The sequence below is a fragment of the Coenobita brevimanus genome, chromosome 110 (genome assembly GCF_032717465.1).
Source record: "Coenobita brevimanus isolate Jiangsu-jjx chromosome 110, ASM3271746v2, whole genome shotgun sequence".
Lineage (NCBI taxonomy): Eukaryota > Metazoa > Arthropoda > Malacostraca > Decapoda > Coenobitidae > Coenobita > Coenobita brevimanus.
Window position 1 is genome coordinate 9,757,984 of NC_137063.1, and position 19,129 is coordinate 9,777,112.

The window sequence follows — 19,129 nt, forward strand, 5'->3', positions numbered from 1 at the left end:
TCGTGTTCCCAGTCCCCACCCACATCTCCACCCACTGCACCCTTTATCTGGCCCTCCCCCAACACCCAGTTCAGACTCTGAATTTACACCTTCACACAGCCAGCGCCACGCCTCATACAACACCCATTTTCACAGAGTATATTCCACATACCCATTTGCCACCTAAAGTACATCATCCACTCCTGTCTGCACACCCGAACTCTCGTCTTTGACTTGCGTCGTACTTCCCAACTTGCAACACCCTCTTCACTGCGTATACTTCTCCCGGCGTGCCCAACCACCATCCCGTCGAACCTACTCCGGCCCCACTTTTTTCTGAATTGGTGTGTTGAATATCATGTAAATTAAAGACTCAGTTACAAGTCGATCTACAACACTTTTTACACAGAGTATGCTTTTTGTATCATGACCTGCCACCCGTTACCATCCCAGCCCATTTCGCCCGCCCACTTGTCCACTGCATGTAGTCCATCAGGAGTTCAGTCAACATAATCACAAAAATTGCATCGTCTTGGCATATTTCGGTCACACGCTTTCATGGCATGATCCAAAACTATCTTCTTTTACCTGATCAACATTCAAACCCATCCCGCTCACTCATTCCGCTCACCTCACTCATCCTGAAAAACCTGAATTTATTTGCAGTGTCTCGGAACCAGTGTATCTTTAAAGCTGTTTTTGACAAGCTCTCCGTAGTGCTTGACCCGAAAATATTGGTAATGGCCCGAAGCTGTCAGGCGAAGCCGTAGGAAACTGGAAGACCTGAACTCTCATCTCAAAAGCCATTGCACAGCTAAAGCTGATTTTTCGACTCATGCCCTCCGGACCCGAATCTATTTACAGTATACTGAATTGATATGATTGAGCCCAATTGGATATAAGGACCCTTAACAGCCGTGATTGAGTGTTAATTAATCTACCAGTCGCATTAGATATGAGCTGGAATGACCATTAAATAACCTGAATGGACCTAATTGGACCAGAATGGCCGTGAACTTTTGTACCAGCCTGACCTGACTGGATGTGAATTGGCAAACATGAACCTTGGGTATTCTGGTTTGGCGTGGTTATGACTGAGCTGACCTATAAGAATGGATGAAACGGTATCAGAAGTGACCTGAATTGACCACGCTGGAAAAATCTGAACACTTCAGTCATGTGACGTATTATTCACTTTAATCAGCCGGAGAGTGATCTCTACTAGTGAAAGTGTTGAGGGCTATATTAAACCCCTCCAGCTCGAGTCTTGTCATCAGAATATCATCGACTGGTAGTAACAAGAACAGAATTAAAAGTAAGTCATCAGACTGAGGGATTAAGGCCATTTCTCCTGTTCTGGTGGTAATGCCGGTACGACCCTGGTAAGCGGCCGACGAACGCATTTGCTGCTACTAGTGCATTATTATCACCACAATTATCACCACGTCTACAATATCACCACACTACTATTACATCCATTACTGCCACGTTAGGTATATTAATCTCAATAGTTGCTATACACTGTAGTTCGTTCATTTGAGCATGACCCATATTTTCGCCATTTAGCAGCTTATTTCACGTAACTCATTGACAGAAAAAAAGTCCTACGGCTCTACATCGCCTCTGCAACTTCTTCGTGACCTGCACCCTATTCTTGTGCTCCTCGTGCTCAGCATTGAGGATGGAAAGATGGCAATTTTAGGCCAAGTTTAAGTGAACAGAGTATATCACCACAACTGTAGTCGGTTGTTTTCAGCTGGCAAAGACCCGTAACGCCTTTTCACCTAGGTTGATGGCAACAAGGTGCAATTAGAGTGGATGATAAATTTAACTAGTAAAAAGGCAATCGTTTTTGCCTCAGGACTAAACTCATCGAATTTCATGAAACCACGAATTAGTATTAACGTTGTGAGAGTTGCCCAGTTCCGTTTAATAAAAACAAACCAGCTATAACAGTTTTGGCAACGATTTTACCTACGTCATTACTACCAGCGTTACCAACCTTCTTTTTTTGTTTGTTTGTTTTTTATGACCACGAGAATCACCACCATACCCACACCATTTATGCCCACCTCATTACCACCACTACTGCTCTAATTATTTACACCACCGTTAAATACCGCGTAGTACTTCGCTGTTATCACCATTTCCGTCACTGCCACCACCAAATCTTCCTACGTCATTGCCGCCACCACAACTTTCACCGTGTCCATTACCTTTTGTACCTACCTACCAGCGATACTTCCACGACCACTTAAACCACTGACGTTCCTTACTGCTACCACCATCATTACACCGACTACCACTGCCACTTCATTCGCTACTGTCACCACTACTGTTTCATTAGCAGGCTGTCATCATCATCATCATCATCATCACAACATTAATTACTTGCCACCACTACCACCACCACCACCAACAACAACAACAACAACAATAACTGTACAACTACTACAATGGTGTTAATATTATTGTTGTTGTTTTTGGCATTGTTTTGGTATTCCTAATCACTTTGTTTACATCCTTCACCAACCCCGTCCCACCACTCTCTCTCTCTCTCTCTCTCTCTCTCTCTCTCTCTCTCTCTCTCTCTCCACAAGTGTATCATATCCGTTGATTATTTTTTCTTTCCGTTCTTTCTCGTTCTCGTGTCCATTCGTCTTTGTCCATCACGTTTCCTACCCTCCCCCTCCTTCGTTTCTCTTCCTCCCCTCCCCTTTATTTCCATCTCATCAGCCTCTCCTCCACCTCCTTACCCTGCTTCCCCTTCTTCCTCCCCTCCCCGCCCGCCTCCGCTTTCATCATTCCTTCCCCCAACTTTTCCCTTCTCATTTCCCCAATTTCCCTCTTATTCTCGTTCCTCTTCCTCCATTCTTTCCTTCTTTTTCTCATCCATTCCCTTCACCATTGTCGTATTTAACCTTCCCCTTCATCTCTTTCCATTTCCCTTCTTATTTGTCACCGTCATCTCTTCTTTTTTCCCTTTGTTGTCCTTCCCCTTCTTCCTCTTGTTGTCTCTCTCCTCACCCTTTTTCTCATCCCTTCTCGCTTTCTCATCCCTCTGTCGTGTGTCATTTTATCATTCGTTTCTTTCCACTTACTTCCCTCATTTCTACTTTGTTTTCTTCGCCTTCCTCTCACCCCGTCCTTCTCTTTACTTTCATCTTACCTCTCTGTTCTCCTCTCTCTTCCTCCCCTTCCCTCCATCTCTTCCTCGCCTCCCCTCTCCCACCCAGAGAGAGCTGGTGATATCTTGTGTCTGTTGCTCTGTCTGTGGAAATGTGGGAACCAGACTGGTGGGGGGGCTGACGAGGCTTGTATTGTAGGGCGGCTATAGTGGTAGTGGGCCCAGAGGAGAGGTAGCTGTTGTAGTGGAGAGAGAGGAGGCGGGTAGTAACGATGATGATGATGATGATGGAGATATGTGGTGGTGATGATGTAGAGGTGAGGTGATGATGGAAAAGTGTGGTGATAGAGAGGGATGATGATGATGATGATAAAGTTGTTGTAGAGGGAAAATAGTTGTAATAGGAGTAGTACTGGTGGTGAAATTGGTATTTCTGAGAATCATGAGGGATGGTGGCAGTAGTAGTATTGGTAGTGGTGGTGGCAAAGGGTGATGGTGGTAGAGGTGATGCCAACGGTGGTGGTAGTAGTAGCAGTAATATATATTGTTACATTACCGGTATATATTTGTCGTGTAATGAACTTACTTGGCCACTATTTACTTAACCTTCTGCATATACTGTGCATGAACTAGTACTTGAATCCTGATATATTATCACCCTTCTCTTTTTTTGTCGTTATTGAATCTTATTTTTTTTTTTTTTTCGCCACCACCGCCACCACCCTTATTCCTTCCTAAAGAGGGATGAGATAAGATTATACGTGTCTGTATTTATTGTATTTCTGTATCCCTCCTCCTCCCCCTGATGTAACCCAACTGTATGCTTGTGTCGTTGGTACTTATGTGCAGTTATGTATCCCCCACTGGCCATGATGTTACCCTATCGAATGCTTGTGTCGTTGGTATCCAGCAGGAAACGTTCGCCGTGTTGGAGCCGGGGTGGTATGGGGCTGTGAGCGTCCCGTAATTTCCCCCAATTCATAATCATTTGTGTCCATAGTGCCCTGCAGTAGAGGTATTTGCTCTGAAAGTTCAACGAGAATACGACCCTAAATTCTAACTTCTCTTCTGTTCTCCCCCACAATGTAGCGTAGTACCTATCCCTGTGTCCTTAGTCCCGTGCAGGAGATGTACTTCCATTCTTCCACTGACCCTTCAATTAAAATGAGACCGAAATTCCTAAGCCTTCTTCTTTGTTCCTTCCATAATGACCTATGCTTATGTCCTCCGTTTTCCCCTTAGGGTGTTCAGAATATTGGGGTTTGAGTGGTACCAGGCCGTGGACAACCTGTAATTCCACGTCTGTGAATCCACCTCGTGTATTGTGGCCATGTTATTGTCTGTGCTTGTTAATCTACTTAATGTAATTCCCTCGTACTATAAAATCGTCTTCGTGTAATTTTTCTTGTGTAATAACCTATACTTGTGTTCTTGGCACCCTCAGGAGACGTACTTCCACTGGGCGTTCGGTGTATTGGAGCCAGGGTGGTACGGTGCCATAGACGTCAACACAGGCCGCACAGTGCTCTTCTGCCCTCGCCTGCCCGAGGAATACGCCACCTGGATGGGCAACATTGTCACGCCCGATCAGTACAGGGCCAGGTACCAGGTGGATGAGGTCCGCTATATCGATGAGGTCAGTACATCCTACCTACACCTGTAACATTTGAGGCCTTATGTTTAACCCATTCACTGCCAAGAGTGTCTTCCAGGATTGAATTAATATCGTGTGGTAGTGTATTGATTACCACCATAGTCATGCCGGAGCTGTATGCGGCCAGGTAACCAGGTGGATGAGACCGCTATGTCGATGGGGTCAGTACACCCTACATCTCCAACTCTTAAAACTGCAGGCTTAAATCTTGCTTCGCGAAATAAGGGAGACACCTAATTTCTTACGGATGAATATGAATGCCTGTGGTTGTTAAATGTGATAATCCTACACCTCACAATGCAGGATGTACAGTAGTAAGAAACGATACAGCGATGCCAGACACGTTCTGTCTTCATGAATTGCTTCAGAAGCTATTGCCAGATATCGTGTGCAAACTGTCCCCTTTGCCAATTAAAATTTAAGCATACTCTTCTTGGACCTAGCCTACATTTGTAAAATGAATTGCAGAACAATAATCCCCCACCCGTCTTGATTTTTATATTCTTATATAATGGTCTGGTGAGTTAACTCTCGAATCGGACATAGCCCAGAAGGGTCCGATTTTGAGGGGTTGTCGGGTTTTATTTCACGCATAATACTGTTCAGGGCAGAGCAACTGGCCACTCTTGCTTTAAATGGATGGACAAAGTAGCCGACCCCTGGGCTTCTACACTTCTTATGGAACTGCAGTGGTATGGATGATGGATAAGATTAAAACTTGTTATTGCTGGAAGAAGACACATGGAAATATCTTACAGCCTTCTTACCGTCTCATTCTTACGAGGACAGAGTTATAGGTATAAATGGATCGAGTGATTTTGAGTCATTATCTCCCACTGTTGATGAACGTGGGTGAAATGAGGTTGGTAAGTGATTGCTAATATTCAATATTTGCAGAGTTACGTGGTCAAGGATGTAGTAGTAGGTAAAGGTTAGGGTGTTGAGGGAATGAGCTGTATTGGGCCGTAAGTATAGATGGATGTGGTGGGAGAAATGCCTGAGACGAGATGAGATAGATATGATAATACAGTAATTTGTTAGGTGAGTGATGCTGGGCTGAGGTATATATTGTAAGTATGGATGTATGTGGAATTGTTGAAATGTAATACAGATGTGTAGTTAGCATTTGTTGATATGAGTAGTGCTGGATGTGGTAAGAATGTGTTGGCTTAGAGATGGGAGGGATGAATACAAAGGAAGAGCGAACAGCGGCAGCCTAGTTGTTTGTTACAAGGTCAGGATGTTGCTTCATTTAGTCTGAGAATTCTGAGTAGAAGAACATAAAATAGCTTGTTTGTCCTCCGATGTTTATATGTTGTTCTTGAGTTCTTTGTTTTATCTGTGGGAAAAAGTAGAATTAAGTTGTAATTCAATCATGCAACTTCTAAACATATTTTTACCACTTAGTGAGAGAGACATGAGAAACGGAACGTCTTCACTCCGATGACATTTTTCATTTCAGCCACGTTACAAGTAGACTGTTTTGTTAAAGTTAGGGAGGGTTTGTTGTAGGGAAGGAGTTGATTAAGGCTGTACCTAATCCTTCCAGTTCGAAAAATCTCCCTTATGCTGAATAAAACCGTCTTGGTGTGGCGCGAATAAATTATGTTGCGTGAGTGCAGAGGTTAAATATTGGTATGTAAAAATGCCGGGCTGGATGTTTTACAAGCGTGACAAACCGTGATCCTGATACTGGATGGCCGGGATTATGTGAGGCTAGGGTTGTGATGGAGATATGCTAAAGGAGAGGGAGGGAGATGGGTTGGTAGAGGGTGGAAGCGATGAACAGGACTCTTTGCACTTGGGATTTTGGAGGTGGGGGGGTGGTAGGTCAGGTGGTTGGAGTTGAAAGTGGGTGATGATGTCCTTTTTATGTTTTAGTCATGCTGCTTCACACGATTTTACTCTTCATAGGAGGTTTCAGATTATAGCTGAAAGATTCTCGTAGTCTTAACTCCTTCAGTCTGATGGGATTATTTGTTATTTAAGTTTTCAGAGGATTTTATTCGCTCCAAGATTGACATCGATCTTGGAGGGTTATATATAGTCTTCATAAACTTCTTTTCGATTAGGGACTCTCAGAAGCTTAACAAAGTCATCTGGTAACGTAACAAAAATTCTCGATAAAAATGCATAACCGTGTTGAAGTAGTTAAGTGACACTTGGGTTACGATGATGTGTTAAAAAGGAGAGGGTTGGAGAGGGGTTGCTGGAGGATGGAGTGGAGTGGATGAGGTGTATTGTTTGCACGAGGGAAACTGGAATGGGGTTCAGATGGTTGAGTTGAAAATGAGTGTGAAAGATATAAATCCTTGATTGCAATGACGTCATATTTTATTCATACTTACTCGGACGATTGTATTCAGCTTAAGGGAGACTTTTCGATGTGGAGAATTAAGACGTGGCCGAATCTAATCCCTTCCCTGCTTGGAGGCTCTCTAACCTAAATAATATAGTTAGATAGAAACGTGAACAAACGATAAAACGTGGTAGCATAGTAAAGTAGGTTAATGAGAGCTGGGTGTGGGAGTTGAACGTGAAGAAGAGGGTAGAGACGACGACGGTGGTGTGGTGTTAATGAGGTGGGTGAGGGTGATGAGGCAAGAGAGGGTTGGATGAGTGAGATGAGTAGGAATGTGAATGAGGGTGGGTAGAGATGAGAGTGGTGTGGTGTTAATGAGGTGAGTGGGGGTGATCGGGGGGAATGAGTAGGAACGTGGATGAGGATGGAGAGGTACGAGTATGAGGGCAAGGGTGGTCATGACGTTGAGTGAGGGTGATGGGGTAAGAGAGAGAGAGATGGATGAGAGTGAGATGAAGTTGGGATGTGGATGAGGGTATGTGGAGATAAGAGGGGGTGTTGACACTTCAAGGCTATTCTTACTACCAGTCGAATAAAATCATCTGCTACTTACTAGAATAAAGTAATAAGAGGTGCCCTGATCATAAGAATTTTAATTGGTGACGAAACTCCCATGACTTACGCGAGGAAAATCGTCAGACGTCAGCTGTAACAGAGTAGTGGAGTTGTTCAGAGCAAGAAAAGATTAATGATCACACCATTGACGAAAGCTCCAGGAACGTACTTAATAAATAAAATCTTGTGACGTTAATTTCGACCCAGTACTAGAGCTACTTCCATCATGAGAGGGAAAATGTGGCGAATGAGAGTGAGGAACTAAGAGAGGGTAGATGAAGAACTGAGACTTTGTGTGATGAAGAAGCGTACACACACACACACACACACACACACACACACACACACACACACACACACACACACACACACACACACACACACACACACACACACACACACACACACACACACACACACACACACACACACACACACACACACACACACACACACACACACACACACACACACACACACACACACACACACACACACACACACACACACACACACACACACACACACACACACACACACACACAAACACACACACACACACACACACACACACACACACACACACACACACACACACACACACACACACACACACACACACACACACACACACACACACACACACACACACACACACACACACACACACACAGTACCACAAATACTCGACCATTTTACATTTGTGCGGATGATGGGAGTCGGGACAGCTGTTGGTAAAATTTGTTTGTAATTTTTGTGTTGTTGCTGATGATCTGGAATTTCTGCTTTATTCCTCTTCCACACCTACCTTTATCCACTCTTTCCTTCTCTCTCTCTCTCTCTCTCTCTCTCTCTCGACCTGCGGTAGTCGTAGGTATTTTTAGACTTGCAGAGAGATTATGTTGCCCTTCCTACCTTCAGCCCTTCTCCTCTTTCTGTCTCTCCCCTCTTCTTTATTCTCTGTCTGTCTGTCTGTCTGTCTGTCTGTCTGTCTGTCTGTCTCTCTCTCTCTCTCTCTCTCTCTCTCTCTCTCTCTCTCTCTCACACACACACACACACACACACACACACACACTCTCTCTCTCTCTCTCTCTCTCTCTAAGAACATTAGGGAGAAAGGAGGAAATGGGGAAGATTGAGAGAGAGAGAGAGAGAGAGAGAGGGGCGCCTGGCTGTCTCGTACTCCTGCCAACATCACCACCACCAACACAAACAAGGGGGACAAGGAACACAACAGAAGTAATAGTTGGTTGTAAATAGAGTTAATAAATAGAGTTCTAGAACACCACCAACACGATACTCCGTCTTGACCTCATGAAGCTGGTGACGTTCATTATTATTATTATTATTATTATTATTATTGTTATTTCACTCTCATCTTATATGTCGGGACCAACTGCCTAGCCCCGGGCTCCTAAGCTCCTATGGGGCAATGTAGGATTGGATGATGGATGGATGGATTATTATTATTGTTATTATTATTATTATCATCATTATTATTATTTAGTGGTAGGTGGGGGCGCTCACCAACCACTCACGTGATGTAGTGCTGCTCTGGGATGACTGCCGTCCTTTCTCTTCCTAACTTCTCTCTTTCTATCCTCTTCTGTCTTTCTTTCCTTCATTCTTTCCTCTTCCCTATGCCTACTGGTTACTTTACACTCCATCTTGTCTTTTTTTTCCTTCATTCTTTCCTCTTCCTTCTATCTGTGGGTGACTGTACACTGAGTGACAAGCGAAATGGTTTCCTGTACAGTACACCAGGAAACCATTTACTATGCTGGGTGGTAAGCATATAACCAGATTATGGCGCCTTGTGGTTTAGTGAGTAATTAAGGCGCTCCAGTCGGATTGAACTTGTGCTGGTTTATATCCAAGGGGTGGTTGGGGTTTATTGCCCACGTAATGTCACTCATGGATGAGTGAGGCTGGTCACTCTTATTTTAAATGTCGACCAATTTGCCTATCCCCGGGCTCATACGCTCCTCATGGGGCAACACAGGATTAGATGATGATTATTACTGTTGATGTACGATTTGTTCAGATTATGTCGTGAAGTAGTTCGTGAAGGTTATAGTCCTTTGTACAGAAAAAGCCATCTAGTTCGGAAAATTCCCCCTAAGCTGCATGAAATATGGAGATCGCAAGGATGAAAATAAGAATACAGTACCGGAATTGAAGGGATTAACATGGCGGAGATTTTTGTTATTTTGTAACTCATTTCCCGTAACTCAGCGGAAAGAAAGAAAAAATCTGCTATGGTTCTGTATCCTTTCCATTGTACTTCATGACTAGCTCTGTGTTCTAGCGTTAGTATCATGCTATTTCTCAGCGTTCATGGTGTCGAGATCCAATTTTATGTTTGGTTAAAGTGGACGGAGTATCATACGACGAAAAGAAACGGGTCAATAGGCCTACTAGTAATTTGGTGAAAATGGCAGTGATAAATGCATCTCTATAACATGATCGACACAAAAATCAGCCAAAAAGAACACTGATCTCTTCGCACAGACTTTCTCCTCCAATTCTACCTTAGACGATCCCGGTGCTGTTCCTCCATCACTTCCCCCCTCTGACTTCCTCATGGCTGACATTAAAATTTCTTCAGTTGATGTATTTTCTGCCATCACTGGCCTCAGTACTAACAAGGCATATGGGCCTGATGGGGTCCCTCCTGTTGTTCTCAAGAACTGTGCTTCTGTGCTTACACCCTGCCTAGGCAAACTCTTTCGCCTTTGTCTGTCAACTTGTACCTTTCCTTCTTGCTGGAAATTTGCTCTCATTCAGCCAGTCCCAAAGAAGGGTGACCACTCCCAACCCTACAACTATCGTCCAATTGCTTTAACGTCCTGTATTTCAAAAGTTTTCGAGTCAATTCTTAATAGAAAAATTTTAAGGCATCTTTCCTATCACAACCTTCTTTCCGATCGTCAGTATGGGTTCCGTCAGGGACGCTCCACTGGCGATCTTCTCACCTACCTTTCAGACTCCTGGTCATCCTCCTTTCGGGACTTTGGCGAAAGCTTTGCCATTGCACTTGACATCTCAAAGGCTTTCGATCGAGTCTGGCATAAATCTTTAATTTCCAAACTGCCCTCCTACGGTTTCTACCCTTCTATCTGTGCCTTCATCGCTAGCTTCCTTTCTGGTCGTTCTATAGACGCTGTTATAGACGGCCATCGTTCTTCTCCTAGATCTATCAACAGTGGTGTTCCTCAAGGCTCTGTCCTATCACCAACTCTCTTCCTTTTATTCATCAATGATCTAAGCTGCACATCTAACCCTATCCACTCATATGCTGATGACTCCACCCTTCACCTTTCCATTCGGTTCCCGCAACGCCCATCTCAACAGTTACTTCAACAAACAAGGGATGAGGCTATGGCACACCTAATGTCTGACTTGGCTCGTATCTCTGACTGGGGTAAAAATAATATGGTTGTCTTTAATGCATCTAAGACTCAGTTCTTACACCTTTCAACCCGACAAAATCTTCCACAGGTATACCCACTAATGTTTAATAATATTCAGCTTAATCCTACATCATCCTTGAACATGCTTGGGGTTTCATTTACTCGGGACTTATCTTGGAAAGATCATATTACATCTCTTGTAAAATCTGCTTCCAAGAGATTGGGTGTGCTAAGCCGACTCCCCTCTTTCTTTACCCCTGCGCAATTGTTGACTCTATACAGGGGTTTTATCCGCCCCTGTGTGGAGTACAACTCTCATGTGTGGGGAGGCTCCCCTCATACAGCTCTTCTCAATAGGGTGGAGTCAAAGGCTTTTCGTCTCATTAACTCTCCTCCTCTTACTGACTCCCTTCAACCTCTGTCTCTTCGCCGCACTGTTGCATCTTTATCTCTTTTCTATCGCTACTTTAATGGTCACTGCTCCTCTGAACTGTCTGCTTGCATTCCTCCACCTCTACGACGGGCGCGTAGCACCCGTCTGGCAGCAGACTCTCATCCTTTTTCTGTCCAACTCTCTAATGCAAGAATTAACCGTTACTCCCAGTCTTTCATTTATGCAACAGGTCAACTCTGGAACTGTCTCCCTCTGTCTGTATTTCCTGCTGCCTATGATCTCCAGTCTTTCAAACGCAGTGTGTCCAGGCATCTCAAAACGATCGGATCTTGAATTTGGCTCTATATTGTATTTTGTTTTTCTCTTGGAGGGAACTGTTACTGCGGGCTCATGGCCTTTGGTTCCTTCTTCCTCGCATAAAAAAAAAAAAAAAAAAAAAAAAATGGTGTAATTTGTGGTGACAGTTACATTCGTAGAACATCACCAGCATCAACACTACAGACAAAAAAGTAAAACCTAAATAGTAGCTCTGTAGAAATAGTAAAAAAATGCATTCCTAGAACGTCACCAGCACTAACACCACCACAGAATGAAGATGCAGAAACAGTAGCTACCGTAGTTGAAGGAAGCAGTAGTGATAAATGAATCTTGACATCACCACCAGAACTAACGAGAGTAATAATAGTGCAGTAGTAAATGATGTATGTGTCTTCAGTAACAGTATAAACCCATTAAGGGTGATGACTTGTTTATTATAGTACTGCTGCTGCCAGAGAGAGAGAGAGAGAGAGAGAGAGAGAGAGAGAGAGAGAGAGAGAAAATGAATTATCGAATAAGTGTAGAGTTGTAAAAATAATTATAATACTTTGCTTTAGTACGAATAGAGTGGTTGATTATGTAACAGGTGAACTGAGGTGTTAAATGCCACCCTTTAAGTCTTGTGGAGGGGAGGAGGGGAGTATCGAGGGTGAGATGGAGGGATGGAGTGGAGAGATTTCGGAGAGAGGGGGTTTGAGGTGGAGAGAGAGAGAGCAGCTAATGTTAGAGGATAGGGCGACATGGAGGCGAATTGTTTCTGTCCAGACCGTACGGGATTAAGGCGTCTAGCTGTTGATGTAGATAAACCTAGGTAAATTGACAGATAGATATATACATGGCAAGTACTATAATTAACTACAGTGGTCTAGCCTTGGGTCTGTCTCAAAATGTGTGCTGTGTGATTGACGCTTTGCACATAGGTATAACAGTATTCATAATATGGAGGTTTGAGTATTAAGCGGCAAATAGTAGTAGTTGTAGTAGAAGCAGTAGCTGTAGCAGTGCTAGTAGTAGTAGTAGTAGCAGCCCCAGGTCCAGCTGAAATGTGAACCTAGTGGATTGCAAGCTGATACTGTCCTTGTCCTGCAGTTCACCATCCTCCTCCCGGGAAATAGGGAGGGAACTGGGGGACGTTTGAATAACCGGGCAGTGGAGTCACCCAGATATATCCGTGCCACCACGTGAAGGCGTCCCTCTGTAGCGAATGGGTAGACACGTGGATCTTTTCCCGTTTGTTCTGCGTAATGACAGCATCCCGGAAGTTCCATTTGTCTGCAACATGTTCTCTCTCTCTCTCTCTCTCTCTCTCTCTCTCAACAGATGCCCCCATAACAATACCACTAACGGCCATAACAGTACCATTAACAGTAACAGAGCAAATAACAGCCCAGACCAGTGTTACTGCTTAATTGGATGATTGGATGAGCAAAGTGGTTGGGTGGTTGAAGGGGAAATGAATGGATGGATGAATAGGTGAAGGGTGCAGAGTGAAAAGACACGTGGATGAATGGATGTAAAAGTGGATGGATAGATGAGATGAATAAGATTTGGATGTATGAACAGGCGAGAACTTTACTCTGTTCATTTCAACTAGGCGCATAATTCGCATTTGTCTGTCTTGAATGCTGGGTGGTAGCAAGAGATTAACACTATGGTGGTAGTCACGAAGAAGAGTTATGGAAAAGATGTAGAGTCGTAGTAATGTCCTAGTCAACTACGTAGCTGCGGGAAATAGACTTGAAAAGGATAGTCTCTGCCTATTTAAAATGAATTAGTTATTGATGTATGGAAACTAAATTGGTGGATGATTGTGGTTAAAGATGGATAGATTTGTGGATGAAAAGTAGATACACGGTTGAATGCACGTAAAATTTGATGGGATGGAAGAGTGGATGAAAAAGAAATAGATGAATGAATGCACGTAATTGGGTTGAAGGGAAAGGTGTGGATGAATGAAAATAGATAAGTGAATGTTGATAAAATGAATGGTTGGAAAATGTGGGTGAATGAGTGGATGAATAATTGATAAATGTTTCAGTGTCTGTAAGTGAATGCATGGATGGCTTAAGGTTAAGAATATCGGGATGTAAGGATAGATGAAAGTGTGAAATAAAAATGAATACCGATAAATGTATAATGGTATAAGGGTTTATTGGTAAGGGGAATGATATGTGGCTTTTGGGATGGATTAGGTTGTTGAATTTAAGAGAGTAAGCAACTGATAAATTGGTGAAACACTGAATGTAGTATTAGTAGTAGTACTAGTTGTAGTAGTCATAGCGGTAGTAGTAGTAGTCGGAGTAGTAGTAGCAGCAGCAGTAGTAGTAGCAGCAGCAGCAGCAGCAGCAGTAGTAGTAGTAGTAGTAGTAATAGTAGTAGTAGTAGTAGTTGTTGTTGATGTTGTCGTTTTTGTAGGTTCATCTGAATGTGAACCCAGTGGACTGTAGGCTGAAGTTACCCTGTGCAGTCCACCGTCCTCCTTTTGGGGTTGAGAGGGAGTTGGAGGATGTTTGTGTGGTTTAACGGGTGGATGTATGACCATTTCTGTGTGTGTGTGTGTGTGTGTGTGTGTGTGTGTGTGTGTGTGTGTGTGTGTGTGTGTGTGAGAGAGAGAGAGAGAGAGAGAGAGAGAGAGAGAGAGAGAGAGAGAGAGAGGGAGGGAGAGAGAGAGAGAGAGAGAGAGAGAGAGAGAGAAACCCACCAGACGGGAAGGAACCACAATAACCTTTCCCTCCTAGTTCAATGTTCCCTCCGTCCTGAGTCTGGGAGGGAAGGAGGGAGAGAAAAATGAAAGATGAGGGAGCGAGAGAGGAAGAGAAAATGAAATGGTGAGGCGGGCTTGTGTTAGAGAGAGAGGGGGGGGAGAGGTGGAGGACGAGGGGCATTGTCAAGAAGAGGATAGGAGGAGGGAAGGAAGAATAAGAAGGAGAGGGTATGAGGAGGAGGAGGAGGGAAGAGAGAGACGGCAAGGCAGACCCCAGTTCAAAGATCCCGTCCTCCACACACACACACACACACACACACACACACACACACACACACACACACACACACACACACACACACACACACACACACACACACACACACACACAGTATATATATAAACATTCCATTACCCCCCTCTCTCTCTCTCTCTCTCTCTCTCTCTCTCTCTCTCTCACTTCAAGGAAATGGGTGAAGGAGAAAGTGGAGGAAGAAGAATAGGTGGCGGAGGGACAGGCAAAGAGAAACAAAAGAAACAAATAGAAGACTCAGACAAGCAACACCACTTAGAGTTCGGGACCCAGCAGATGTGACGCAGTTTTAAGGAGAGAGAGAGAGAGAGAGAGAGAGAGAGAGGGTAAACGGATGAGCATATGAAAGGGCCGATAAAAATGAGAAAGGGAGGGATAAACGGATGACGACAAATAAAATGGCTTATAAGAGAGAGAGAGAGAGAGAGAGAGAGAGAGAGAGAGAGAGAGCAATAGTATCGAGGAGGGGGGGAGGTACATTGTTGGGTAAGGTTAGGGAAGGAGAGAGGTGCGGAGGGCGATGATGATGCTAGAGAGAGGGGGGGTGGGGGGATCTAAAGGAAGGAGGAGGATGAATGATTGAAAGTCGAAATGAAGAAGAAAATTATAAAAACAGGGAAGGGTAGAAGGCTGGGGGAGAGAAAAGAGTGAGATTCAGAGTGTGAGGAAGAGGTGAAGGAAAAGAAAACAAGGAAGAGGATGAAAAACAGGTTGAAATGAGCTAAAGGAAGGAAGCTGTAGGGAGAGATGGGATCAGGGTGAAAGGATGGTTCGCAGGATGGAAAAAGTTGAAGCGAAAGTGGAGAAAGTGGTAGACTGAGGAGACTTGGAAAGAAGTTTGAGGGAGGAGGGGGGGATTGAGGGAGAGATGGAGAAAGAAAAAGGTAGAGGAGATGGGATAGAAGAGAAGAGAAATAATGGAGGGAAAGGAGGCAGAACAGGCAGAAGACGGAATGTGAGGAGGCGAGGCGGATGAAAGTGCTAGATTTGGCAAAAGTAGAAAGGAGGGAGGGAGGATGGAAGGAATGAAAGAAAGATGGACGAGGAGGAGGAAGGAGATGGGTAAGGGAGACAGAAGGGAAGAGAAATGAAGAGTAAGGGAGACGGGAAATAAAGGACGGGAGAGAGGCAGAGGACGGAGTGTGTAGAGGCAGAAGACGGAGTGTAAGCTGTTGTGACCGGTGAGGGAGAAGAGAGGAAAGGAGGGAAGAGTAGGGTAGGATAAAGGAGGCAGCGAAGAAAGGGAAGGAGAGAGAGAAAGGGTGAAAGTGGGAGGGAGAAAGAAAGGAAGAGGAGAGAGGCAATTGGAAGATGAGGGAAGATGGAGTGCAGAGGAAAGAAAGAGTGTGAGGAAAAGCAGGATGAAGGAGAGGGGAGGACACCGCAGGCAGGAGAGAGAGAGAGAGAGAGAGAGAGAGTGGGGGGGGGGAGCTATCTAGTGGAGGAAGGAGTGAAAAGGAAGGAGGGTAGGAGGGAGGACGGCTACGTGGTGTGTGTGTGTCTGCTTGGCTCGCACTAGCTTGCACCAGACGGGTAGGAAGCAAGTGGCCCAGGTGCTGGCTTTGTAACTTAAACACACACTGTCCGGCTTTGTGGCGATGATTGAGCGAAGGATTGGGTACTGGCTGTGTGGGCTAGAAGTAGATAAACGGACACTGCCTGGTTTTGTGGTGGTGATTCAGCGAAGGAGTGGTTTAGATGGTTGAAGGTGGGTGGTTGAAATGGTTTTGTCGTAGATGATGGAGGATGTATGGCTTAAATGATTGTGGTTTGGATGGTTATGGATGCATGAGTGAATTGGTTTTTATGGCTTGAATGGATAAGGATAGGTGGCTGAAATGGCTTTGTGACTTGGATGATTCAGGATGTATGACAAGTGGCTTTGTGGCTTGGATGGTTGATAGGGATGGCTGCAGTGCTTTGTGGCTTGGATGGTTATGAGGGATGGCTGTTATGGCTTTTTGCTCCTATGTGGCTGGTTCCTCAGTTGCCTTTGTGGCTTGCAGTGATGCCTAAAACCAGAATAGATCGGGGGTTTATGTGTGTTTAGGATGTGTGGAATGTGTGTGTGTGTGTGTGTGTGTGTGTGTGTGTGCTTGTTTGTTATGTATAGCTTGGAAGTCATGTGAGTGTCTAATACATCTTGTGTGTGTTTGTGTTTGTATACATGTTAGTGTGTGTGTTTGTGCGCGCGCGCTTGTTTGTTAGATATAGTTTGGAAGTCATGTATGTCGAATGCATTGTGTGTGTGTTTGTGTTTGTATACATGTTAGTGTGTGTGTTTGTGTGAGTGTATGTCTGCTTGTTAGGTATAGTTTGAAAGTCATGTGAGTGTCGAATGCATTTTATATGTGTTTATGTATGTATACTGTACATGTTAGTGTGTGTGTGTGTGTGTTCTCGCGTTTGCGCGTGTTTTTCCCCATTAGGTCGTAAGGTGGAAGTCATTTGAGTGTCGAATGCATTGTGTGTGTGTGTGTGTGTGTGTGTGTGTGTGTGTGTGTGTGTGTTTAAAGTGGAATTACTTCACGCGCGCGCGCGTGTGTTAAGATGGAGACTTTTTTGTGAATGTTTGTGTGTACGTATGTGTGTGTGCGGTTCCGTGGCTTAAACAGGTCACTGCCCTTCCTCTCTCTCTCTCTCTCTCTCTTCACACACACACACACACACACACACACACACACACACACACACACACACACACACACACACACACACACACACACGTCTGTCGGTTAAAATTAAGTCCATCTTGCGTAACAGTTATGAAGCCGTACACACACACACACACACACACACACACACACACACACACACACACACACACACACACTCGCCAGCTAAATTACTGATGCACATGTTATCAACGACAGATAATACAAATACACACCTCCATGCGAATCCATATTCATCTGCACACTGTCGAATGTGGTCATGTGCACACAGTCACTCACACATATGCTGTACATAGATGCGCACATACACAGACCCACGTCGATACACATGCACACTCACTCACACAATCACATAGACAGTCACGCACGCACAATTCAAGCACGGAATCATACGCACACGCACGCACTTTCACTCAAATCTGCTCACACCTTTACACCACACGTACCGTTACTCAAGCATATTCGTGTACGTTTTTGTGCCTACATACACATCCATATATCTATCTTACATACACACATGCGAGTTTATACATTTCCACGTACTGTATACAATTAGCAGCCCATGATACATAGAAAACTGCCATACCCATACATACATCATTCATTCGTACACTTAACAGACATTTCAGTACATTATATACAGAGTACTGTTGTTACGCTTCTTACTACGCGGACTCCACCCTGAACGTAATCATCTGACAGTGACAAGACCAAGATATGGAAGACGTTATTGTACAGTCTGAGGTTAATGCACAGTGTCAAGCTTCTTCACCACGAGGCTTCTTATATAAGGAATATAATTGCGTTGTTTTCGGTAAACTATGTCTTTGGGTTGCATGGGCTGTGAAACCTATGCACTGAGTGACATTTGCCTGAGATGGCGAGTATGAATAGGAAAATGGCAGGTGTGAGTAGTGAATGGGTTTGTATGCGTAACGAACTGTAGTGAAAGGACAGATGAGTACTAAACAGGTGTAGGCTTATTAAACTGAAAGACAGGTGCGTTTAATAAAGACAGGTGACTACTAAATAGGTATAGGCTTTATAAACTAAAAGACAGGTGTGTTTAATGAAGGGAGAGGTGAGTACTGAACAGGTGTAGGCATAATAAATTGAGACAGGTGTGTAGTGAAGGACAGGTGTGACTAATAATTAGATGTATGCATAATAAACAAAGATGTAAAGTGAAGGGACAGGTGTGAGTAAGGAAAGTAAGGAACAGGTGAAGACGTAACAACCGGAAATGCTCGTTTTGCACATTCTTTAATTTGGCTTCCTCCTTAGACTTCTTCAGTTTCCATTAAAAGTAAAAAAAAAAAAAAAGAGGACAATTATCGGTAGTGAGTGGATGAGTAGTCCGGTGAGATGACAGGTGTAACAGCAGATGTATAAATTGAAATGACCCTCATAGTGGCAGATGTGTAGATTGAAATGGCATGTAGAGTGAGATGACGAGGTGCAGAGTGATGACATGTGTGTATAGTAATGACAGGCGTGTGTTATGAGATGGGAAATGTGTGTGTGTGTGTTGTGTAAGTTAGATGGTTTGTAGAGTGCAATGACAGGTGTATCGTGAAGTGAAAGGTGTATGTAGTAAAGTGAGAGGTGTTTGTAGTGAGAAATTTGTATAGTGAG

At 44.1% G+C, this 19,129-nt stretch overlaps 1 protein-coding gene across 1 annotated transcript in view; it reads left to right on the forward strand.

Annotated features, from left to right (window-relative positions):
- The window catches only part of Dip-C (dipeptidase C), a 237,422-nt gene that overhangs the window by 22,524 nt on the left and 195,769 nt on the right, over positions 1-19,129 (forward strand). Inside the window, exon 2 of the mRNA XM_080286052.1 lies at positions 4,551-4,742. Coding sequence (XP_080142178.1) covers positions 4,551-4,742 — 192 coding nt within the window. The remainder of the gene's footprint in view (positions 1-4,550; positions 4,743-19,129) is intronic.